This window comes from Nipponia nippon, unplaced genomic scaffold (assembly GCF_047370975.1).
Source record: "Nipponia nippon isolate SJK-2023a ecotype South Korea unplaced genomic scaffold, ASM4737097v1 scaffold_2, whole genome shotgun sequence".
In the NCBI taxonomy this organism is placed as follows: Eukaryota; Metazoa; Chordata; class Aves; order Pelecaniformes; family Threskiornithidae; genus Nipponia; species Nipponia nippon.
The window spans coordinates 107,121,799-107,148,309 of record NW_028262336.1 but is presented as its reverse complement, the minus strand read 5'-3'; the positions used below and the strand labels follow the sequence as shown (position 1 = coordinate 107,148,309).

Sequence of the window (26,511 nt, the reverse complement as noted above, 5' to 3'; positions counted from 1 at the left end):
TTACAATGTAAACATGTATCCCCTATGCATTATTTACTGTTCTACTGCTTCTGCTTGTTTTGCTTTTCATCACTAGGTGGCAATATCTTAACACTCAGTTATGAACACGAGGCAAAACAAAATGGTGCGGCAGAACTGGTGAGACATAAACTAAGAAGGATTTCTGTTGCTTTATTTAGAGCTTATCACATTAAATTAGGTTTGCTTAATGAAATCTTATTTTGTGCAGTGCTTTCTGGCACTGTACTTTTAATTTGGACCCTAGCAGGATGTTTATTTTACCTTGTTAAATCATGGGACATTATAGGTACATAGAGTTCAGTTGATTTAGGTAACAGTTTTGATTTTCATTTTAACAGAGGACGTTAGTAAAGAATGTGTACAAGCTGCTTTGTTAATGTTTGGCTTGAATTGTTTTATGTTATGCAAGCTGTAATAGGAAAAGCAAAAAAACCCTTGTAAATGTTTTAATATAAAGAAAGAAGTGCATAAACTCAACAAATGCCAAGTTGAAGAAAATAAACTCACTATATCTAAATACTGTGTTTTTTCCTGCTTGAATGTAAAAGTACTATTCCTCTTGTATTGCTGGCTTACGCACGGACTTGCTGCTTCACAAATAATACAGACACACATAATTTTTTTCATTGTTCCTTTTTTTCCTCCTAAAACCAAAGGGAGGAAATCAAATACCTAGACATAGGTGTCTAGGAGAAAGCCTCCAACTGCTTCAGAAGGCTGTGGATCTAATGTAGGTCTTATGTCATATCTGCCAGTCTCTGTGAATAGCTCACATACCAGAAGGTATCTATAATCACACTAGACACCTATATTTAGGCACCTGAATACCATTTGACTGTGACCAGTATCCATCTGAAAGCTAGCGCAGTCTTTCAAGAGTAGATCATAAAGAGGTTCCAAGTAGTTTTATTAAAGAAGGGAATATGAAATCATGAACGCAATGCAATATATCCCACGATGTGATAATACAATCGGGATGTGATCGTTTTTGTTTTCATCTGTTAGGTGTGTTCTGCACTGGAATCAAATTGATCTGGGAATCATCCTTTGTAGGGTTGCTTTATTTTGCCCAAAAGGACTAGATCATATCAAAACCACAGAGACCCTAATAAGCAGCCCTTACTTATTCCTTGGGGGAAAAACTCCGGACAGCCAAACTTGTATACAAACTGTAACAGTGTAAATCCAAGCTGATTCCATGGAAATCAGAGGCACGGGTGTAATTCAGCATACAGCACTATCTATCTGGCTAAAAGGACATAGCATTTGACCCAAATTAAGGAGGAAAAGCTATATGACTTGGTGAAGCCCTAGAAAATCAAAAACCATGTTAAAACTTCCAACAGTTCAGTAAAGCTGCCTTTGGCTTTGGGATCTGTGTCCACATCACTACCTGGAAGCTGTGGGGAGCTGGGCAGCAGCAGAATGATTGACACCTAGCAAAGGTAGAAGCAAGGTATTAAGCACAAGCTGGGCAAATAAAAAATTGTGTTTTGCTTAAGTTTTTTGCTAGATTAGGGCTGAAGTGCTCCTATCTTGCAGGATGACACTGTAGGAGAGACTGGGTTGTAAAGTCAGACCAAGGGGAGGCTTTGTACTGTTAGCAGATATTTGTGCACTCATAAATACAATCACTGTGGTTTATTGATGGAGTTTGAATAAAAGTCCTTAGAGATCAAAAATATAACCACCTGCTACATAAGTTAGAAGACTCATTCTGTTAGCAAGAAATACGAACACCCTGTTCTACTCACTGGTTTCTGCAACTAGAAGACAATCGGTGTGTGAGCACTAGGAAAGAAATGATGTGTGCAAAACTTGGATCTATAGTTCATACTTGCTTTGTTACCGTTGGCATCCCTTAGAGGCCTTCAGCTACTCTTTGCATTTAGCCTCACATTCTGAAGAGTTCAGATTGCAAAATCCAAATAGGTCCTTTCATACCAAGCTAAAATGAGTCCTGAAAGATTGTGGAAGGACTGTGCTGTATTCGTATCTCCATGTGCTTTTTTCAGGATTCCTGCAAGCATTGCTCAGAACGTAGAGGACTAAACTGCCTGTATGACTGTTATAAATAGTAGTCACTAAAAATGTAAACAAAACGGGTACCTGTGCTACTAAATATGAAGAATCTAAATAAAGTACCCAATTTACAAAAGTAGTTACCTGAAGTATCATGTGTAGACAGTGAAGAGAAATAGACTGCTTTGGAAAATAATCGTGCTGTGTACTTACTGGAACTCTGGGGAACTCTTGAGTCATGCTGAAGGCACTCACCTTCCAGCGTAGGCATCTAAGCTGGATGCCTCAAGATAGATATTGTGAATACCTCCAGCGGTATGTATTTTTGTTATTCTTTTTCTTTTACTGGGTGAAAGTTTTGGAAGTCTATTTTTCAGATGTTTTGCAATGAAAACAGCTGTTCATGCAGTGTTCTGCTCACAAGAACACTTCTGACCTTGCTGACGAACAGCTTCTCCCAACCTGTTTTTTCCAAAGTTGGGGCATGGAAACTCCACAGACTTTGTTCAGCCAGAGAAGGGTATAAGCCAGGTACCCGAGGCTCCTGGATGCGTGCTACCTCTGATCTCAGGAAGCAGATGAGCGAACAGAAGGTGCACTGCATGTCATGAATGTGGAGTTTGAGTTACATACAAATGTTTACAATTGAAACAATGCTTCTGTTCTCATCGTAATCAGCAGGTGCTTCATCATGACAGACCTATGAAAAGTCTTACATTATGGATCTATGATTTCTTATGGTGAAAAAAATGTTACATTGTCAATAATTTCTCGTAAACTCCTATGTAGTAATATCATGAAAAGAAGCACGCTGTATTTGTGAATATGTAAGACTGTAATATCCATCATCAGAAAGCTTACTTACACTGACAGATTTTGTATGCTTATGCCTGTCTATCTTTCACAACCTGGAATATGTAATTAAATTCTAAATATCATAAAGTCAACAAGAATTAAAGTGGAAGCTGTATAACTTCAAAACTTCTTAGTCTTGTCAGCCTCCCTAAAATAAGTTTGGAGCACTAGATTAGAACGCTGCTGTTTCTGCCATTTCAGTGTGTTATACCTGTTTTAGGAGTGTTTCCAAAATGCGAACAAAACCATTATATTATCTGGAGGATGTCCTATTTGAGCAAATTTAGACTGGCAAATATTTAAATGAAGTTTAGCATTTAGAAGGTTTTTAAAAAATATTTTATGATTATTTAATGATAGAAATTAGTAAGATTTTAATTGGTTATACTTTTAATTTTAAAGAAGCTGTTAGAGCAAAAGTTGAATTTGGAGGCGTTTATGTTCTGGGTGGTACTTTCTAAAGCAGAACTGATAATGGAGGAGTATCAACCCTGAAGTAAATTGTAACAATAGTATTGGATAGTGTGCTGCGAGCACCTGTATTAAAGTAGTGGAGCAGTTTTCCTCTTGTAGCTCATTAGACTGCTCTGTGGACTGAAAGCAGTTCCTTAGTCTATACCGCTCCTTAGTACAATTGTGAGATCAGGAAGCATAATGTAAAAGTTGTATTCTGTATGAACTCTTTCATACAATGCCAAAAATATACAATTTCAGAGTGGTGGCATTTTTCTTTAATATGCTTTGTCTTAAGACATCCATTAAGTTGTTCAGCATTTTAGTACAACAGCCTATGGTCAGTGGAAGTGCACAATAGGTAAACAAACACGTTCTTCAGAAAGAATACTAAAAGGTGAAGCAGTGAGATTCTGCATTGTATATTAATCTTGTGATGCAATGTTAAAAAAAGACTACTATACATGAAATGGAGTTACTTTGGCTACAGATGAATTCAGAGAAAGTCAGTAAAAAAGGTGCTAGGGGATCTGCCACTCCTAGACAGAAGGCTGAATGTACCTATAGCCTTTTTAAAGTTAGTCCACGGGGAAGTGCAAGTAGGCATTGGGTAATACTTTAACATCCCAGACACAAACTCTAGTTACAGTAGTCAAATCCAGATATCCTTGGATGTGATAGCCCATTTATTTTTTCGCCAAATGATCACAAAGCCAAGAAGAGATTGTGCTGGTTAGACTTCATAACTGGTGAAGACCAAGGACAAGTGACAAGAACGTTATTGGATCACGTTCATACAAGCTGATTCAGGATAAGCAAGGATAGGCCTGCAGTTTTGAAAAGACAAACTATGAGAAATAAAAGGAACTCATTAGTGACAGTGAAGAAATCAGGTACTCGCCTACAGGGGATGTCTGAAATTTCTTTAACTTGCAAGCACCAAAACCAACCAGCCAACCAAACCTTGAAACACGAGACCCTCAGGAGCATCCCATGGGGTCCCACCAGTCACCCATGGGATTCTCCACACTCACTGGTGTTCTCCTCCCAACAGCAGCAATAGAAGAAGCTGTGCACACGGGTGTAGCCACTTTCTGCAGCCCATCCCGCTCATACGCCCCAGTGTGTGCATTGCTGTATTAGGGATGTTAGAGGGGGGTACTTTCCTGCCTGGTCCTTTTAGCATCCTTTATAGACCTAAATTTGTGTTTATTATCAGCATTTTGAAGCTGCTAGTGCTGTCTACCTCCACAAGTACCAACAAGCTCACAACTTCCTGAAGAAAGACACACTTTCTTTTGTTTGTTTTAAAGTGATCTCCCAGTCATTTCATTGAATGCTCCATCATTCTTACGGAAAAGGACTGCAGAGTTCCTGGAAGAGTCCCCCTTGCATTGTTTGCCAAGGTGGCTTGGAGGTTAGAGGGTGCCAATTTAAAGTGAGCGCTATCAAAAGGTCAGCTGAGTAAGAATATGTGAAGGAATTAAAAGCAAATGGTTAAACGTCCTTGGTCCTTTACAATTTTGAAACAAGAACATCAATTTTAAAGAGTCCAGTATCCACTGAGGATGAGCGATAGAGTAAGAATAAAATACAATGACTAACTAAGTGAATGCCTTGCCTTTATTTTCCATAAGGATGGGACCTTGTAGAGGAACAGAGGTAGGAGGAATAATACAAACAAAACAAAAATCAATTATGAGGTGGAATAAACCCTCAAAGATCTTCAAATTCACATTACAAAACCCAGATAATTTCCCATTCATAACAAGGGAAAAGTGGGCATATGAAGTTGCAGCTCAGGTAATAAAATTTTTGTTGGATCTATCAAAAGAGAGGTTCTGCCTTGTAAATATAAACCACAGAATTTATGGGGGAAAAATTATCTATATCAACAGAGAGGCTGCTTGACCTCAGCCACACTCAAGGCTTTGAAACAAAATTTGTTGGGAGATTATATTTAAGGGCGTGGATTTAATTGAAAATTGGATAAAATCCAATATAGATTTAGGAAGGACAACTATTTGCAAATTAACCTTATATTTTTATTTTCAACAAGAGAATAGTGATAAAATTAATATATCAGTCATCTTCAGAAAAGCATTTGATGTAGCACCACAGGGGAAATTATTACTTAAATCCTTGAACATAGGAATTAATACAGCATTTGTGAGGATGAATAAGGATTTCCAAACGTACCTGGCATTGCCTCTGCTGAAAAATCAAGTAATGGGATGGTAGGAAGACATCAGACCTAGGTCTTGGGACTTGCCATATTTGGTATTAAATTTAACTTTAATTGTAAAAAGTTGGAGTGTGCTGGTTCAAACGGGATGGTACGATGAGGAGGCATTGTCAGTGGGGGCGACGGGGACACGGGGATCTCGGAAAAGAAATTGGGGGCCCAGAGTGACAGCAATGGGATAATATTTAACAGTATAGGGAGGAAGAGCTGATCAGATCTCTTTGATAGCTGGTGAGATCAAACCTGAGATACTCTGAACATTTCTGCTGGCCCATGTTCACAAAAGGGTGTAAACTGGTTTTGAGTAAACTTCATTTAGGAATTGAAAGAAGGTTTATGAAGTGAGTTTCTACAACAGCCTTCCATTAGTGAGGACACAAAACCTTATCTCTAGATGAGGTATGTTTACAGAAGACATTTAGCATATTTTCAGTGAGAACCATGGGAGTTTGGTCTCAATGACCCTTGTGTTCCTCAGTTTCCAATCCAAACATCAAATATTCTGCATACTGAAACTAAAAATAATATGCAAATATAATTGCTGACAAATCAGCAGCAGACAAGCTCTATTTTGGCTCAGATACTATGATTACGAGATGCTGCAGGAAATTTATTCCACTAAGTGTGAAAAGAAGTACTCTTACTCCCAGGAAATAATATCTGGAAGGATGATACCAAGAATATATGAAACAAAAAATATTTGGGAAACTGATTCTTCTTATTTTGCTTCATTACCATTAAAATATGCATAGTGATGTACTGTGAGTATTTAAAGTAAAACCTTAGGAATACGGAAATTGTAGCTACCAGTTCAGTATTTTGTAGAAAATACAGAGATTAACAACCAGCAAATTGCTTTTGCCTCATTTTCTTATGTGAGTTCCTTATGTGAATTCAGTCCCTTTTTAAAAAAACATTACTCAAGATAAAAATTACATCAAACTGAGAATTTTCTGTGGCTCTTTCGGAGGCGAATACCAAGCAGCGAGCTCTCTGGTGTATTTGCCATTATGAATTCAGCTTGCTGTCGCTCATCTTTGTTAAGGGGGCGGGGGGGAAAAGTCAAGGAAAAAATGACAACACGTTTTTCTGTAGCAGTGAAAGAAAAGCAGAAGCAGCCAGTCTGAATGCCATGGGTTTAGTGCTCTGGAAGTGCTTCTCTTGTGCAACTGGGCTGAGGGAGAGCCGTGGGTTTTTTTTCCCAACGTCACTGCAATCAGATCTATGGGTGCAGCTCTGCTTTACCGCAGCATGATGCAGTTGTGTATAGTTCAGCGTGCTCTTCTTGGAAACAGGCGGAAGGAGAGCAGCTGACCAGAGCATGCAGAGGATATTCATTAGAGGGTGGATTTTTTCCTAAAGCTAAACAGTACGTGTGAAATTCCTCCAGCTGCAGAAGAGACGGTTTCAGTGGGGCTTCAAGTTGGTACTCGGTTCGCCAGAGGAGGTGCATACTCTCGGGCTGTCAGCTTCTGATGGGAAAAAAGCTTCAGACAGGCAGACTGCACGGTATTAAAAGCACAGCTCAGACACCCTTCGGGAAGATACTCTGTGCTTATGGAACAAGTGCTGTGGTACTGCATATGCCTTAACTGACCGGGAGAAATTTGCCTAGTTGTGGAATGGAATAAGTGAAAATACGTACTGAGGGGGTGAGGGAATAAAATGCTCCGCAGATAGAATTAAGTATGAGCCCCGGAGGAAGAGCAAAGGACAAAAATCTCATGGTGTGTTTTTGTTGTTGTTGTTGAGCGCCTTTTTTTTTTTTTTTTTCAAATGAGCTTACCTACCATGAACGGAAGAAGTGGATCTGCGGAGACTTCATTTCCTCCTCTGACCCCTCGTTTACATCACTAACTGGTGACAGTCACATCTACATACATAGTACCTGCCACTTCAGCTGCTCAGAATTATAGAAGCCTCTTTGTATGCAGCAGACATGGCTAGCCAGCAGGATTCAGGCTTCTTTGAAATCAGTATCAAATATTTACTGAAATCCTGGAGCAATAGTGAGTAGCAGAAGAGTAATCTTTTCATATTACGCATTGCTTGGTAAATAGCTAGGATAACCTAAAGGATAAAATCTTATATTTCTGTATGTTTGTGTTCTGTAAACCAAATACTTTTTGCTTTCATCAGCTCTAAAAATCAGAATGTCAGAGATTTAAATAGGTTTCATGAACTGCAAAGGCTGTAATGGGATTATACTAGATTTTGCTTGATTGAATTCTGAAGTTAGGCTGCTTTCTGGCTCTCTCTAATAGTACATTGCACGGAGTGCATTCCAAACAGCGTTTCCTGCCTACATGTTTATTTGATTTGTTCGGGCTTTATCTAAATATTTTTGAAAATGCTGTTTAATCACAAGGGTGTGGCATTGCTCAGAAGTTGGTTTTTATTAATTGTGCACTGAGGTCAAAAACATAATGATTATACTTCAGGTCTGAGTGTCATTATTTTAATGTGATGAAAAGCAAAACATCAGTTGCTTATAGCTGCACTTCCCACCCTCTATGCTTAATTTCAGAATCTTATGCAATATTTCCATCTAGAAAGAATCCATCTGTTTATCTAATCCAGGCTGTGTTTTGCAGAATGTAAACAAATGGCATTTTAGTCTTCCTTGGTCTTTTCAGTATTGCTGTTCCTGATTTCCATTGCTGTTTAAATCAATCACTCTTTGGATTTTTAGCAATATTATGTAATAAAGATTTCCGAATAAAATTTAGTGCTTGCAAATACATTCAGATTAGGTAAGGCCATGGGATAACTCTGGCAGAAATATGCTTTTTAATTTAAAATACATGAACAGTATATTCCTTTTCTATAGAAGCTTGTGTTAACAGTGCTAGATCTCCATAATTAACTGTTTTTAAAAGATAGAACACAATGTCTCTGGAAAAATCCAACTTGGCTGCGTATGCAGTAAGGTTCTGATCATCCCGCTATCTATAATTTAATAACTTCTGCATAAAAGGCTAGCATTTTAAAATTCTATGGTATACAAAAGTGCAAAATCTGCTTAATACAAGGCGTGTATCTGAATACCTGCAAAGAAATAAAAATAACACTATATTAGATGTCTGGCATGCAAGGCTTGTCTTCATTAAATGATATCCATAGAAACTGTATTTTTCCAGGTCATTTGTAACCTCAGTAACACTGTAGTGTAGTTTCAGTCTGTTTTTCTACCACAAGTGTGAAGCCACTAGGGAATAATACTATTACCTAAACAGCGTTGCTTATCTGCCCTTCTTCTAAAATATTTAGTGCATATTCATTCAAATCACTGATCTCACAAGGACTGGAAGAGAATTTTATGGTTTAGTTACCTTTTTGGACTAATGTTAATCAAATACTGAGAACATAAGTATGTATGGTGACAACACATATTTTATAACAAGCTAGTCACAGTTTGTGACAGAAGAAAAACAAGTCACTTTATGGTGCAGAAATCAAATCAGTTCTGGCATTATTTTTGTAATAGACTACTGTAACTTTAAGACTAAGTAAAACTAGCACTTACGAATATAAAAATGACTATATTATAGAATTAAATATAACATTTTAATCTTTTCCTTTTTCCTCTACATCAAAGTATATTGAAAGTATTTCAATACAGCAAAGATGTTTCTAGGCTGAAATTAGAAGCCCTTAAATGAAATTCTGTTTTAGAGAAATGGAAATAGTGTATGAATAATTGGTATTTCTGACATTCTTTTAGCTGATAAACATGCTTTCTACTGTATTTGAATAAACAGTAAGAGGGAATACAATAAATTAATCCAGGTTGACTGAAACCTGTTGCCAATTATGGTTTTTTTCCCTTTCAGTCTGGAAGACTGTGTTCATAAATCTGTACATATCCTTTCTAGCTGAAAAACAAACAATTTGATAAGAAGACAGTAGGGAGTTCAAAAGACCTAGGGCTTTCTTCAGCTCTGCTATGTGATGGGTGGAGCAGAGGAAAAGACTTCCCTTGCTTGAGAAACTGCTGGGAAGCCTGCACATGCATGCACAGGAACATGTTTTTTCAGAGAATAGGTGCTGTGTCTGCATACCCAAGAGCAGAAGTAAGCTATAAATTATGCCGTGGCATTTACCTAGTAGAAAGAGGTCTAATATACTGTTTTAAAAGAAAAATAAGTTCGGGTCCTGCAGTATATATTTTGCTCAAATGGTAATAGTGTAGGGGTGCTGTCCATGTATGTTTCTGTGAATTGGCACTTTAAAACATCAGCTGTAAATAGCATTTATCCTTCCTGGGCTTTATAGTCCCACCAAAACCAGTCCTTTCTATTGATTTGTGTTTTGGCTTACACAGAGCATTAGCGCTTTCTAATAGATTGCTCACCACACCCATTGCCCATACCATGCCATGAAATGTACCTGGGATGACAATTTTCTCTGATTTTGCTATCTAAGGCGTTTAACAGACTAGCATTCTTGACATGCTGGTCAGGATTTCAGTTCAGTGTCACACATGACTTGCAGAGCTGTTCACCTAGAATGCTACTTGGATTTTCATGTTAATCAGCCAGCTAAGGAGGCAGGTAATTTATGGGCACTGGAGTCGGTTCATTTTAGGTGCCTGTTAACTGTTGTAATCAGGATGATACAGTCGGTGGTGTGTCCGGGGTGTGGGCATGGTGAGCATGCACTCTTGTTCCTGGGGGACAAAAAAGCCGAGTCACAGTCTGGCCTTTGAATCATCCCACCAAACTGGGAGACCTCAAAATACTCCTTTGTGCAGCTCTCAAAACAGACTTTTGCTCTGCACATGTCAATAAGATACTGTGCATGTCATGCAGTTCTGGAAAATACTCCTGTAATGTGTCGGAGATGGGATCAGAACTGTGATTCTCTAGCTGGAAAATAAGAATAATCTTTTTTTTTTTTAACTGATCTCATTTGTGTTCTGATGTTTTCTTAAATATTCAAGTATTTTTGATCAATGCTGCATTAGTCAACAACTGCAAAGTCTGCATTAGTCAACTACTGCATTAATCATTTGCATTACTTCTTTTGAAATTACTGCTAAAATGGCCATGCTTACTCAAGGTGAGTAGTGCTCACCTGGCCCACCGAGGTCAATAGAATGGCGAGAATAAAATAGGTCTCACCAAAAGATTAAGAGTCTTCTCCTTAGATTTGTTATGGAAATATTGCAAAATACTTTTTGTAAATAAAGATTTGTAATTTATTCAAAGAATAACATATGAATCCAAAAGTTGAGAATTTGAATTTGCTCTTTCCTTAGACTGTTTTTACTTTTTGAATGAATCAGATGGTTAGATTTAGTCTGAATTTAATTTGGAAATGCATTTTTCAAATTCATAAGTAAAAAAAAAACCTGAAGAATAGAAGTTTAAAAATTAAGCTACAAGAATCTGGACTGCCATCAGTATAAACTGTAGGAAATTCTATCGTAAATGCCATTTTTTGCAGTTTCTATATCAGATGAGCAATTAAGTTTATTGTTCCTTTCTTGGAGGAAAGGTTTCTGTAGAAGAATCCAAATGGCACAGGTAGATGGCTCACTTGTGCTCTCACAAATCAGCTCTTATATGGGCTGGCAGAAACTGCATTTCACTGTCTCCCAGTTACTACAGAGAGATTTTAAGGTGTCTTTTTGTGTAATTAAATGACAGCACATTTTGCATAGTTGAATATTTTAATTTTATTCGCCAATTCTCATAGAATGGAGTTATCTTCAGGGCCTTATTTTAAGGATGACAATGCTTGTTTCTCAGTGCTTGGCATTACCTACCTTTGAATGGCAAGATGTTTTCTTCTGTGGACTTGCATTTACTTCAGACTCTGAATAAGGCCTTTTTCAGTGTTAGGACTTCAGGTCTCTTTCCCATGGCCCATACTTCCCTGTCTTCTTCCACAGTAGCCACCATCCACATCAAAATCCTCGTATCATCACCCTCTTCACCTCTGTGCTGTACAAAGCCCATTGCCCGATCCTGCACAGCCATCTCTGTGCCCCCGCGTGCCCAGTCCCTGTAGCAGCGACTGGCAAAAGCCACTCACTGTTTACTAGCGGTGGTAACATTGGAGACAGCTTAATCCTGGGCGCACACAGGCACCCGCATCAGTTATTGCTGGCATGGCTCAACCACAACAGCATCCCAGAACAGTCCCTGGAGGACCTCTGGCTTCTCTGCAGCTTGCTCATCGCGTACTGAGCTGAACGCAGGGCTAGCGTCCAAACGAGTTATGTTGTCAGAAGAGCATCAGGCCTAAGAGAAACTTCTCAATGGCCAATGTGAAGGATGGGGGATTGTTGGCTGCCACGTAGTCCTTCATGAAATGAATGTAATACATTTAGCAATAAAATTCAGCCTTTTTACAGAGAATATTTGTGAAGTCCTATGTCCATGAGCAAGAGAAAGGGAAGGCCGTGGGCAGTTTCTTAGGTAAAAGTCTGCATTATGTGTAAGTTCTGTGGTGCAGTTTTGATATTCTAGTAAGATTTTATTGTGCAGGAAGATGATAACAACCATTTTGCAGGGGGTCGCTTATCTGCAGGCAAACATAGACCTGTTTAAAGCTGAATATGCTAAGCACACTGTGCTATCAGACTTAGTGATCGTAGCAAGATACCAGTGAAGGAAAGAGGCTCCTTAGTGTTTCTCAGTGCCCACTTAAATAAACATATTCACTGAACAAGAAGAACCTATCCTTCTTCCCCGCCATCTCTCTTGCTCTGGCATTCCTACTCTTGCAGACTCAAAGTGAGCTGATTCAAGAAGCTGAAGTGCCGCAAACTCGCCCTGCAGGGAAAGGATCAGGTCTTGCGTGAAGCGAGTGAGTGTCCTGCAGCTGGGGAGGGGGCCGGGACGTGTGGCTGTGGTAAGTGGGAGAGCAGGCTGGCACGGACGGAGAAACTGCAGCCTGGGCTGGGGCCATGCTTGGACCTTCTCCTCTTGCTTGCTACTGAGGTCTCACCCTAATACACCTGCAAAAAGCTGGCCACTTCCACAGCCCCTGCCTTTAGGGAGCCCTGGGGACGAAGGTTAGCATCTGCTCGGGCCTGGGCATGTGACTCTGCCTTGGACAAAGGATGCTATTAATTCAAGCTGTCTTGCTACATAAAGGGAATTGATTGCTCTATCCATTGAGCCTGAAATTAGGGTGCTTACTATATCCTTCAGCTTTAAGTAGTCTGTGATTGCCAGCAGAAAAGTGACTTGCTTAATAGCGGTGACTGTTATCTCCGACAATCTTCTTTACATTTCCCTGCAGATCTGATCCTCTTCTCCACAGAGCTGTAGGGAAAGGTATTAAACCAGAGTGTTTGGGCTGTGTTCTGGGTGGTAACCATTTTAGAGTTTGCATTTTGACATGGTTCTTCTTAGAAGGGAAAATGGAAGTTTAATGACTTTGGGGACCTCAGAACTCTTAAGAGAGGATTCATGTTTATGTTGATGTTTGCTACTCTCTTCAGGACCTTCCAGAATTGTTTCTACCATATTGGCAGCATGAGAGAATCCAAAATGCTCTATTGTAAAATTCAGTTTATTTGCAGAATGAGTTTGCTTGCCATTAAGAGGTTTTAATTTTAATTATTGTCGTAAACATCTACAAATAGTGTGAGTGCAGTCTTAGTGCATAGATTTTTGTGGCAAAACTTCAGTCCTTATCTCAAAATACAAAATAGTCTGGAAACGAGGCATAAACTAGGCATACGTAATTACTGGTACATGTTCCATAAAGGTTCCAATAATTTTATTTGTGATAAAAACAAAACTATTCTGTTGAACTATTAGTATCCACTTTGAGTGATTAATTTGCAATATCTGATGTTGCTGTACTGTTGGTTTATCAGATTACCAGCAGTTTGCTTTTTTCCAATATAGCTAGTTACTATTCAAAAAGATCTAACAGTTCTTGTGGTTTCCTCTATGCATATAAAATACCACTGAAGAAGCTGTAGGTTTATATATATATAAATAAAAGAACACACATATATATATGAACATATATATAATATATATAAGAACATATATATATAAGAACATATATATATATAAAAAAATAAAAAAAGAAATAAATAAGGGAAGTGATAATATACAGGTTACCTTAGGTTTATAAAGCATACACAAGTGTCCATGGTTTAGTAAAGGAGGATATAAGCCAAAATGCTACTTAACATTCCTTTTATATTTCAGTCACTTTTGATGCACTCATTTCATTTAATAGTTTAAACTGTCTTCTCTATATTGACCTTGTGGACTGTAGGAAACAGTCTCCACCCTTCCAGAATTCCGATTGCATATGCTTGTCCAGCTTTATTTTCTGTATTCATTCCTGAATTTCTAAGTGACTGGTAAGTGCTCCGACACTTGCTATGAGTTGGTAGCCCTAGAGATGGTATTCCTGTGGGTGCTGAGCCCACGATGGGCAGGTGTGGCATTGCAGTAGCTGTGCCACCCCAGCCTCTTGTCCCTGTCCCTGTGCTTCTGCCCCTTCTCTCCCACAGAAGGGGACAAGGATACATGGCTAAGAGCAGGAGGCAGTTTTAGCTGATTCCTGCTATTAGACTGGTGGAGCTGTATGGTAAATCATATTTACTTTCTTAATAGTGACTCCTGTTCCCATTCCTGCTTCTAAATACCAGAGCTAGTTCCTTCTCCAGGCTTTTCCATTCCTCTCTTCCCTGCTTCAGAGCATCAGCAGTGAAATTGTTGTTTCTGTTGTTGTTTCTGTGATAAATTTGGACTGCAGAATAATTTCACAGAGGTAGGTAGCTGAATTATTTGTGAGGAATGACAGTGGAGGGAGATTATGACCCATAGTTCAGTTAGGTAGCAGTGAACTGGGGTGGAAAGCAAAGGGTGCAGGGCAAAGGGAACAAGAGAGACCTCAGGAACTGTGAAACAGGATGAAGAGGCACCCACCTTAAGCGTATGTCTACAAATACATGCACTCTGGCAAACAGGCAGGAGGAAGTCCAGTGCTGCATGCAGTCACAAGACTACATCATCACTGGAGTAGCAGGGTTGGTGTTAACAGCTCACGCATTTGGAGGGCTGTTATGGATGGATACCACCTCTTCAGGAAGGACCTGCAGGGAAGATGAGGAGTGGAGGTTGCTGTCATTGTGAAGGAGCTCCTCGTGTATAGAGCTCTCCTATGGGATGGGTGAGTGACAGTGTGCTTGAGAGTTTGTGGGTCAGGAACAGAAGAGAGGACTTTAAGGGTTACACGATGGTGGGATTCTGTTACAGGCCACCCGATCAGGGTGAGGAAGCAGACAAAGCCTTCTTTAAACCACTTGAAGAAGTTGATGGATTGCTGATGTTGGTTCACATGGGGGACTTGAATGTCCTGATGTCTGCTGGAAGTGCAATGTAGTAGGACGCAAGCAGTCAGGATTTCTCGAGGGTGTTGGGAATAACTTCTTGATACAGGATGGACCAACCAGGGGTGAATTGCAGCTGGATTTGCTATCCGCTGTCAAGGAACAACTGATTGGAGCTGAAGATCCTGAGAAGAGAGAGGAAAGAGGGCGGCAGAGTACAGACCCTGGACTTCAGGAGAGCAGATTTTAGGTTTTCAGATTTCAGAAACTGTTAGGTGGCATCCCATGGGGGGCAGTTCTGAAAGGCAAAGGAACTCAGGAAAGCTAGCAGGTCTTTGAGGTGAGCATATTCCAAGTGCGAGAGTGGGACACCCAAATACTCAGGGAAACAAGCAGACATATGAGGAGACCAGCTTGGCTTATCAGGGACCTCATGGCTGAGCTCCAATGCAAAAAAGGCAGTATATCAGAGGTGGAAGCGGGCGTTGGCTACAAAGGAGGAATTTATAAACGTTGCCCAGGCATGCAGGCATGGTGCTTGGAAATCCAAAGCTCAACTGGAGATGGGAATTGCAAGAGATTCCCAAGGTAACAAGAAGACGACTTTCTCTTGCTTCATTGGTGGTGAAAGGCTGAACAAGGAAAATGTGGACCTGTCACTGAATGGGGCAAGGGATTTAGTGACAGTGGACTGAGGTACCAAGTGCCACCTTTGCCTCAGTCTTTACCAGCAAGGTCTCTCCGGCCTCTGCCAGGTGCTGGAGTGCCCCTTGATATGGCACTTCTGATAAGGGGGAAAGGTAGAACTTGTGCAAGTCTGGAGTTCAGGAGCAGAGACTCTCCTCCTTGGAGGAACTACCGAGAAGCCTGGCAATTCCATATATATTTATGTTCTTTTCTATATTTCAAATTATAATCACATTCAAAACTGAGGGATGGCAAAGATTTTCTATTCACAGCAGACAGCAGAGCTTTCTAAAACAAGTGGCTGAATGAAAACACATCTGAGAAACACTGGCTTCCTAGTTTGTGTTTGGCCAAGTAGCAGTGGTTTCACTGAGTTGTGGAATGCTGCATGCTTCCTCCTCTGCACAAAATACAGAGATCACCAATATAGAGAGCCACCAACAATACTGATGTTTGTGCATAAATACCAAGGTCACTGGTGCAACTGGTGTTACAGAGCCACCTGGGAGATGCAGCTCTGTCATGTCCCAGAAGGGAGATTTTGGGGTGCTTTTCAGGCCACTGGTTTGAAGAGAAATCTGAGTGGTGTTTTGTAAATACTGTGGGATCACTGTAGTGACACATATCACGTGTCTCCAGGGGAATGTGTTGCTGATAAAGAGCTTAATTAAGTGGTTGGAGCCTTAGCAGAGAAGTTTCACACACAAAAAAATGGGACCCTTTTGAGAGACATGCTATGCAGTCTTTATCTTGAATACTTTCTATGCTTTCAGAAATTTGCTGTCATCAAATGTAGCACTAATGCATAGAAGTAGAGAGGCTGCTGCGATTTTCACTAGTCAGTGAGGGGGTCAGAAATCGTGATTTGTGTATGGTCAAAATGCGAAGATGTTAGATGCGTTGACGTTAGACAAGGACTGATCGACAGAATGCAACAGATCTTGATTATTATTGTTCTTTATTTGTAATTGTGAAGTTGCAGATGGTTTTAGTTTTATTTTGAAAGGCTTGACTTTGAAAGACTCATTTATATTTCCTTGAGTTCTTAAGTAACCGGTAGTACCTGGCTCAGCACAGAAGTCTGCCAAAGGTATTGATCTGCAGGAATTCTCCTATAGTTAGGTGATCATTGTACTAACATTTTTTCCTAATCTCTAGCTGTATAGCTCTGTCTCTGTAACTTTGAAGAGTCTCAACTTGTATGTGGAACAAATTGAACTTTGAAGGATTTCCATGTATCAATTTGTTTTGATATTGATTCCCTTGAACTTTTGTTGAACAGAATATACACAATTATCTTTCTTACTGCATTTCTGATTGTTACTTATGAATGTCTTTAAATGTATGGATCAATTTGCCTTTTTAGTCAGAGGGACACTTGTATAGAGTTCTAGCTTGAGAAGTTTGTAGGGTAGGTTTCTGCATATACTCACAGTAATATATTGTAATATATTTTCAGAATCTGTGCATATTATAGACATATCATGTGTTGAAAGTAGTCTAAGCTACCTGACATCAGGATTTGCAATTTATTCCCTTGTAACTGGAATTATTTTTAGTCTGCTTTCCAATGGAAGCAAAGCTTATTCAGTCTGCCTGCCTTTTTTGAACATGTTGACCAAATTCAGTACAATTCAGAGGAGGGCAGAGTACTTAAAGATACCTAAGTTTCTACAGAATTTGTAAACTGAGGCTGTTAGGCAGTGAAGAGGGAAGTCCACCTGACAAAAAATGGCAGCATGAGCTTCCCATCTTAGACATAAGGAAATCCTTGCTGCGACAGCCGTTGTAAATACCCCAGCTGTGAGACAAGCTTCAGTCACACCTTTGAGAGGACTGCATGCAAAACTCATACTGTTGCTTATTTTAAAATACATTCACAAGATGCAAATTGACATTCATTAGTTCAGATGCAGGGAAACTGCTGCAAATACCTTGCTTGCAATGGTCTACATTATAATAGTGTTCATACAGTGCTTCCCATCTAGAAGCTTTACAGACTTCAGTTCTTTCAGCATTATTACATGAATATGAAAGATGGAAGTATTATTCCTTTATTGCTATTACTGGGCAAATTGAAACAGAGAAGTTAGTTAGCTGAGAAACACAAGATTACACATGAAACCTGTGTTAGAGCTGGAAATGAAACCCTGTCTCCTATTCCTTTACTGGAAGAACCTTTCTTCCTTCACATTCTTGGTAGCCAAATGACACATTGTGAATCATGACTCAACTAGTTATTACTTGTAATAAGATTTTTAATTGGCGGTAAGTAGTAATTTTAAAATGGAAATGTCCTTGGATTATTTTAAATTCCACAGGGTGCGTATTTGTTGCTACTGATGCCTTAAATGAAGAGAAAATTATTTAGCTCTAATTCTTGTCCTTTGAAGGCAGATGCTTGAAACAAATAACCTCACTGCACCCTTTATCTGTGTGCCATCTGAACCAAAGCTAGGCAATTAGTTTGATTTTTGTTCTATTACTCATAGGCAGGAAAATGTGGCAGAGCAACGTATGTATTCTTTACTGGGATGAGTGCTTGATCAAGAGCAATAACTCTCTGGGAATCAAAAGTTGGAAAGTATTGCTTTTGAAATGCAAAAGTCATTGGGGTTTGTAGTAAATTAAGCAAAGTCTCAGCTTGTCCATAGTGAATCTTTAACATGTATGTCATAAAATAGAAGATGGAAAAATTTTCAAAGGGAAAGTGGAATTAAAAATTTTGATTGTTTTTACTCATCTGTCTGTCATGTATTCAAGCAGTCAGGGACAGGGCAGGTAGAAGTGGGTGTTACAGGGAGCTGCAGACTTCTATCGCAACTGAAATTACTGGAATCATTGGAATTATTATTTTAATGAACTTTTAAAACTAAATCTTTAATATTGACAGGTTGGAATTCTATAAAAAGATAGGAAAAAAGAGAATATATGTTAGTGATTATGTATGTATATTGCTGTGCCTACTTTTTTCTGGAAAAAGCCTCTTTTCTGTTGCCAATAATTTTTCCTGAGCTCTGCAGTTTGGACTAAAGCACTTCTAAACTCAATGTCCCTGAAGGTGAATTTTGGAATTTTCTGCAGAAGTGGTTCTGCCCTCTCTAAGCATGAGAAAATGCAAAAACACTGTTGTTTGTTCATGTTAAAAATTCTCTTGAGGAGGATCTTGGGAGTGGGTGGGGGACAGACACCTTACAGCCAACTGCCTCCGTACGGTGACTGCACGAAGAAAGTGAGGGCAGAGGGGAGAGCAAATTTGGATTAAAAGCCCAGCAAAGAGCCAGTGGGAATGAAGGAGAAAAGGCAGGGGAGTCATCATGGAGGAGGAATCAGTAACAGGGGCATTGATACTTCCCAGACAGTGGGAGTAGAAATGAAGCGTGGCTGGTAGGAGACAGGGCCAAGGGGGTACTGGAAAGGGGTGGCTGAAGGGGCAGGGACGGGAGGAGGGATGGGATGGGGGTGAGAGGGCTGGAAGGATGGGATGAGATGAGCAACAGTGTTTGGCTGGGCAAGGGGAACCGTGCATGGGAGTCTGGGAGTGGAGTGGGGAGCCTGAAGCAAGGAAGACACAGCCGTGAGGAGACACCAGATTGTAGAGATGGAGTAAGACGCGAGCAGCTGGCGAGATGGGGGAGGTGAGAGACAGAGAAATCCCCTCCCAAGCGCAGAATGCAGTGCAGAAGTCCTGATTTCCATCCTATATCCTTGCTTTATAGCAAATCCCACCAGCAAAGGGTATGCCTTGCTTTGCCTTAGTGCTTGGGTTAGGTGACAGACAGTGTTAAATATTATCAGGTGAGGAGAGCAGCAAGTGACTTGCATGTGCTGTTAAGGGCACTGGGTCAACAGTTGGTTTGTTTGGCATCAGATTCATCATACGTCCACTATATTACCTCGCTTATCATTTTCATTTCTGAAAGCCTGGGTCCAATGAGGTAATGCAACACACAGTGGAAAGCACATAGATGTACAAAGAAATACTCTTACCAGATTATTATTCTATTTATTATTACTTGTAATGCAGTAGCAGATAACTTCCTAATGGTTCTTCTCCAATACAGTAGGTAGTGTATAAGCTAATAATAAAGCTAACCTGTCCTAGCATCTCCCGAGGGAGGATGTCGGACAGATCTGGGGGCTTTTGACAGTATTCTCAGGGGAATGGTGAAACAGACCGTGTGTTTGGGCATTAGTGAATATTTGAGCGTCACTCAGCATACTTTCAAGCATAATAGTTTTACGAGCAATGTGTTAAAAACTTGCATGAGGCACCGTAGATAAAGTATCCATACTGATGCTTTGTTGTCACATTAGATTAAGCTAAGCAATTGGGTACTGCAGGGATGGACTTTAGGCTTTATTTTATTTTATATCCTTGTTAGAGATTTGGAAGAAGGTAGATAGCATGTTAATGACATTTGTGATAATCCTTACATTACAGTATCAGCAAAGAAAAAGGAAGAAAAAAAAGAATAATCAAATGAAATGAGGAGTTATTTAGAGTAAAACTCTGAAAATGTACTGACCATGGGAATCTGTAAATGGCTTTCGAAACAGAATTTATTTTTGAAACATGAAAAACAAGACTGTCAAACTATAGCGGAAGGACCCGCTCTTCACTGGCAGGAGAGGCATAGGGTTGACTGTCTTCTGCAACTGCAGTGAGAGGAGGTCCAGACAGACGCCTAGGGGCACCTAGGCCCATTCCCAGCTCTGTTCTGCCCAGAGCGGGAAACTGAGAGGTCTGTCCGTTACAGCAGAGCTGCTGAGAATGGCAATTACAAGTGAGGGGTTTTAAACTTCTTTGAGGGCAAACAGTAGTCCTTCAAGGAGTAAAATGGAAGCATCACACTACTGGCAAGTTAGAGATTTGTTTAAATTTATTATGTGCTTATGGTATTAATAGATACTTAGAATGGCTCTGTCTAATATTAATACGATTCTTTCTAGTTCACCATAAAGTCTATTATGACTTTATGCAGTCAGTTTCTTGTTACAAAAAGGAATCTATTCCTGCAAAGTAACGAGGTGATAGTTTCTACAAAGTTGCTGCCACTGATTTTAATCAAGCATTTTTCTCAATTAAATACAAAGGGCTGTATAACACCAGTCAGATCCTCTTGCACAGCTAGCACATATCCTAAACATTTACATACCAAATTTCAACCGTATTGGTAAATTCTCCTAAAGCCTGCCTGCCTGAAATGTCATGCATTTTAAAGATTACATTTATGTTATGACTATATCCTCAGGGCATGACTTTTTGTTATAAAGATTTCATTTTTATAATATTAAATCCAGAAATGACATTTCAAGTTGATATAGTTTACATTTATTATGTTGGACATGTTTACCTACTTTATAGAAGCAGAGTTTGAAACATTTGGCTGGAAGGTTTGAATCTATACATTATTGTTGTGTGTGTGTGTGTGAATATATATAACATCATATTTTGCTAATTAATACAGCAAATTATCTTCAGTCATTAAACTTCTTATGACAAATAATAAATGTGATCAATGACAATCTTTTTCAATCTCTTTTTTTCGGTTCTAAATCATACACATCATATGCATTATGGATCCAAATGATAGCTATGGTTTTCCATAAACTGTACCAGAACTGGCACAGTGTCATGAAATTCTGATAAATATCTGCATTGATAATTTGGGTAAGATATACTGAGCAGCATTTTCAGAAAGCTGAGCATTGTCCTAAGGCTTTTTCACTGAAGACAAGGCAGTATTTAACTTTACATCAGTGCAATTAGTTAGACTGATTTCATGTGTGTTTTTTAAAAGCCCACATACTGTATTTTAAAATTACTGTATTAGGATATTCCACATAAAGTTTTAGACTATGCTTTTTTCAGGAAAAGAAAATTATATTTGATTTCTTTTTACAGAATCATAAAATAAAAATACAATGTAAAGTTTAAAAAAAACCCACATCATACATTTTATCAGTCCTTATGCCTGATGTTTGCAATTTCATTTATTGTAACTCACTTCTGTGACATCATCTCTTTTCTGAAATACTGAATAAAAGATTACCCTATAGATTTCAGCATTTCAGGATGCTTATCCAGCTTTAAGGATATATTTTAAATTAATTCATGAATTATGTTGCATTTATGGTAGAGTTAGACAGCTGCCACAGAATAGCTCATTTGGTTGGTTCTGTCTATGCTCTTCTGTCAGTTGAGGCTAAGTAACTCAGAGTAGCTTGTATCTACTGAGTAGCTAAGCTGGCCATGGGCATACAGATTTTAGTACGTAAACCAGACATTATGAGCCAGCGTGTGTACCTCATAGACACGCCTGAGATCTGTCTAAACACATGAACCAGGTAGTCGTGTTTAAACAATGACTTTTCTCATCTGTCCTTCCACTTCCTCGGGAGTGTTTCATTCTCTGTCATGTGTCAAATGTGATGCTCGAGCGTTCATCTGCCTAGCAGGTAAAATCTACTGAAGTGCGCCTGTGCACAAAGTGCAGAGTCCTGGGGTTTTCACCGTGCCTCCACCTAACCAGAGAGTAGGGGCCAGTTAGCCTGGGTCTAGCTGCAGGAGAGAGCATCCCTCCCTGTGGTTTTGGATAGGTGCCTAGTATATGTGAGGGTCATATTTAACATACTCGGGGTCTTTAAAAGAATCTGAGTAACTGTATTCCTTTCACATTTTCATTTATCTATCTTATTTAAAGATGTTAAGAAAATTATATGCAACAAATATTACCGTTATGAATGCAGCATTTACTCTTGGTTCGAATGAAGTCTAAGAAAATAAATTGTTGTAAGTGGACATTCATTTTATTGGTCATCACCTTGGCATCTTTTTATCTCATGTGAAAGACTGATTTATTTTGGATTAGTAGCTGGGTCCTGATTGGTCTGGACTGGATACATAAAAAGCATAATGTCCATTTTATAGCATTTAAAAGTTCCTATATAGTTTTTTTGTGCAGTGATTACTTAGTGGCACAAATTACTTACTTATATCCCAAGAATACACCACACCAAAACAGAGATGTCTTTACTAGGAAGAGAGGGGCATCGGGAGCAATTCTTGCTCTGGAGCCTAATTCTTTCCCTACCTGTTGCTCTGCTTTGTGGGACAGTCAACTAGGATTCAGAAACAAGCCTAGGATGAAGACAAATATGACAGAAATTATTTAGAATGGCTCAGACTCAGGCAGAAAACAGGTAGCAATATCTGAAGGATCTGATTTGGAGGCATCCGTGAAGTGTATGTAATATGCAGTGACAAGAACAAGAGGTGATTTACCAATGTAGGCATTCCCTTGCCCAAATACCTTTATTGTTTAATGTTACTTTTTATTATAATTTAATCTATCACATAATTTTTAGTAATTGTCACTCATTGATTAACTGAGTGGCAACTACTGAGCTAGAGCCATGCTTGCTGTTATATTTCATCTCTAATTCAAAGCACGTTGAATTCTTTCTTCAAATTTGACAAACCTCGAACAAGTGGGACATGCATAATCCTTACTGTTCTGGCCGGTAGCCAGAAAATGAGAGTGCTCTCCAAGAAGGTGGGAGATGAGAGTTCAAACCCCTGAGGTTTAATTAAGCATTTAACCCAAAGCTACCATGTTCCAGGTGAGTTGTCTAGCCATTAAGCTGTTACATAAAAAGCAGTTACAGTCAAACTGAAAAGGAGAGGAGCTGCTTCTCTGCTCTGTACATCATGCCCAGCCACGTGAGGTCCATGTGGGGATGTATCTCAGGCAGTGTTGGGCCCAGGTTGGCTGTTGTGGATCCCATTCTGAGTTGCTGCCTGACTCACTGGGAACCTGATCATTTGGGTCAGTTTTCTGGTTTCTGTTCCACAAGGCAGGTTTAAGCACCCAACTTCACAACTGACTTGAGCCCTCAGTGAAAGTATCTTGGGAAATGCCAAGTCCCCACGGTGGCGATGGTCAGTTGAGAACGTACTGAAAATTTCAGTGCCCCTTTCCATGTATATATGGAAAGAAATGTCAATGCTGGTATTTAAATTCTTAATTTATTAGTAGCCTTATGTACCATTTCAGGTACTTGAGGTTCATGCTTTATATAGTTTTATACATGCTTTCTTACTGACAAAGCTATTCATTATCATTGGGTTGCCATGGAGTACTGATCACACGGATCTGGGAATAATAACCCATTATGCTAATATAGCTTGTCATTGTGTTTGATGCGAAGTGATGTCCCATAACAACAGCTGATGCTTGTAACTAATACAATTTATGGTAAGATCACAGTTGATGGAAAACATTGCCAAACATTGCCTACCCTTTTTTCTTTGAATTATGTTTTTGATTCTATACCTATTTACAAAACCATTTATGCATTTTTTAGGTCAGTATTGTTCTGGTTTTAATTTCTTTCTACAGTGAGAATCAGGGTTTTTTAACAGAACAGTTCTGGCCTATTTGCTTAGTGCTGAAAACATGTGTTTCTGCTCAGCAATCCTGCACCCTTGGAGCCTCAACTTTGTGTTATAAAGTTCCCTTTGGGACAGAGGCAGGACAATTTACTTTCTTAGGTGCCACAAAAGAAGAATGAAGAAAATTATGAGGTTCAATAGGTGGAATACGTAATTCTGTAATGCATACAGCATTACCACAACCTTTCTTATACACTCAAGTATGAAACTGAATTTTATTTCAGACTGTGATACTATAGAAGGAACAGGCCTTGAATATTTATATTGATTCAGCTTTGTTCTGTGGCAGATGGCCAGGCATTTGTGGGTGATCTGTAACAGGCACTAAGATGTGGTTTTAGCCTGTTGCAGATTCTCAGGACAGTCCACTTTCATGTGGATGTGAACATACTTTCAGCAATAGCATTTCAGCCCTGGTTCTCCTGTGCTGCTCAGACATCCACTCAGTGGAACATGGGTTCCCTGGAGCATATCACTGTGCCTTCAGAGCGCTTCACTCTTCTATACAAGCATTCCCTTAAGGCAAACCAGTGTTTTGTATGGTTATCGCTTTTAGTTATAAGGCATATTTATAAATTATTTTGGCAATGTACTTTTTCTTTAAAATATTGCCTGAAAATTGAATCATCCCAGTAAGTTGCCTCCACTTTCATGTTTCCCTGAGGTGTATTCTACAAAACAACCCTTAAAAACAGCTTCTGTTATTCATCAAGCAAACCATCATGGCAGGAAGTTATTACATATATCACAAAGATACTCTGATCACACAAGTTATATTTGTACCTGGATGTGCAAAGAGAAATCAAGTCCTGATAGGCATTCAGACTTCTGCTTCATGATATTATCAAGATTAGAGATAGAAGAATCCTTCTTAGAACATCTGTATTGTACTTTTACCAATGAAAGATTGTTCTCAGCAATATGTTTTCTACTAATGTATTCAACGAGTCATAAATTATACAGGCAGAAAAACCATTGTGTCATCCAATCTGTTCTTCTCATAGAGCAGGCTTTATGGCTTCTCTGAATTAATTTCTGTTTGAGCTAAAGCACATCTTAAAAAAAAATCTTAAATTAAAATTTCCACTAATGGAAGAATCAGCACCAGCCTTAATAGTGTTCTGGCAGTTAATTTCCTTCCCTTTGTGTTTAACTTCTTTAATGCATTTGTCTTGCTTAAAATTCCAGACATTGGATGTTACTGAACGAAGAGCTGTCTTAGCAAATTTCTGTTCCTTGTATTCATGCTTAGCAGGCATGGAAGTCACCTCACCTAATTTTCAGGCATCCTCGGTGTTTATATTACATCTGACATAGTCAAGCCTGGCGTTCCTGATAGCCAATGGAGAGAAATATCCACTCTCAGGGTACAGTTCAGATGAGCTGCTTTAGAGGTGTTTATTAAGCGGTAGTGAATCACACCTTCGAAGTGCCTGAGGGTTTGTGTTGTCTGAGAAGGCATTTTGGGTTGAGTGGCTCCATGTAAATATGTTTTGCAAATTAAGTGCCATTGTAGGTGCAATAGGTGCAAATTCCTGCCATTAGAGGATGTGATTAAATGACTTTCTCATAGTCAAACAAAACTAAGCTTTAAGGCAAGTTTTCCAGTCATTAGTTATAGTTGCCTTTCCTGATGGTCCTCTAGTTCATCAGCATCTTTCTCAAGCTGCAGACACCAGAACAGGACTGAGCACCCAGCAATGTTTGCAGAGACACTAGCAGTGAAGCAATAGAGCTTTCCTGCTTTTGCTCTTGTTTATCCTGCTTGAAAAGGCTCTCCGTAGCTCTTCAGGTCACAAGAACAGCAGCCTGTTTTCGACACATTAGTCATCCTGGTCTCAGGCCTTTTTTCATAATCAGTGCTTCCCAGGAATAGAAAGCCTTATTCTGTCTGTGTGGCATGCGTTCTTTGTCTCTGGCTATGCGATTCTCCATGGGTTAGAATTAATATCTCATCTATTCTTTGCTTGCATTTAGTTTTCAAAATGCTATTCAAAGTAGAAGGACCTTTTTACGATCTTCTCTATCTACCACTCTCAATTTGTGTTTTGCCTGTAAACATTATAGAAATGTTTTTGTTTTTCTTTTATGTCATCAACAGTAAAGATAAATTGTACAGGCCAAGAACTGGTCTCTGTACCTCCACTAGAAGTACATTCATTAAGGTGTGATTCTCCCTTAACCCATGTTGAGAACTATCTGTTACCTAGCTTTTAATCTGTTGTTGTTGTGAACACTGATTTTTTGGTTCTCATTTTGCAGTTTGGTAAGATACCAATCCAAATGCCAAACAGAAATATAAGACTACGCTTTTTACCTTGTTAACCAAATTTATAATCTTGTAAAAAGGTACAGTTAGTTTAGTAAAATCAACTTTCCATAAACCTACGCTTATGGCATTGTATTAGTTCTTTATTAATCAAATGCAGCCATTCGTGGATGAATATCAGGCCAGCT

At 39.2% G+C, this 26,511-nt stretch overlaps 1 protein-coding gene across 8 annotated transcripts in view; it reads left to right on the top strand.

The window, feature by feature from the left end:
- Positions 1-26,511, top strand: part of FRY (FRY microtubule binding protein) — a 250,388-nt gene that overhangs the window by 67,898 nt on the left and 155,979 nt on the right. For 3 of the 8 annotated variants that reach the window (XM_087756431.1, XM_087756427.1, XM_087756428.1), the window contains exon 3: positions 7,378-7,605. The exons of the other annotated variants lie outside the window; for them this stretch is intronic. In XM_087756431.1, the coding sequence (XP_087612557.1) occupies positions 7,536-7,605 (70 nt within the window). In that variant the 5' untranslated portion in view covers positions 7,378-7,535. The remainder of the gene's footprint in view (positions 1-7,377; positions 7,606-26,511) is intronic. 8 annotated transcript variants of the gene reach the window in all.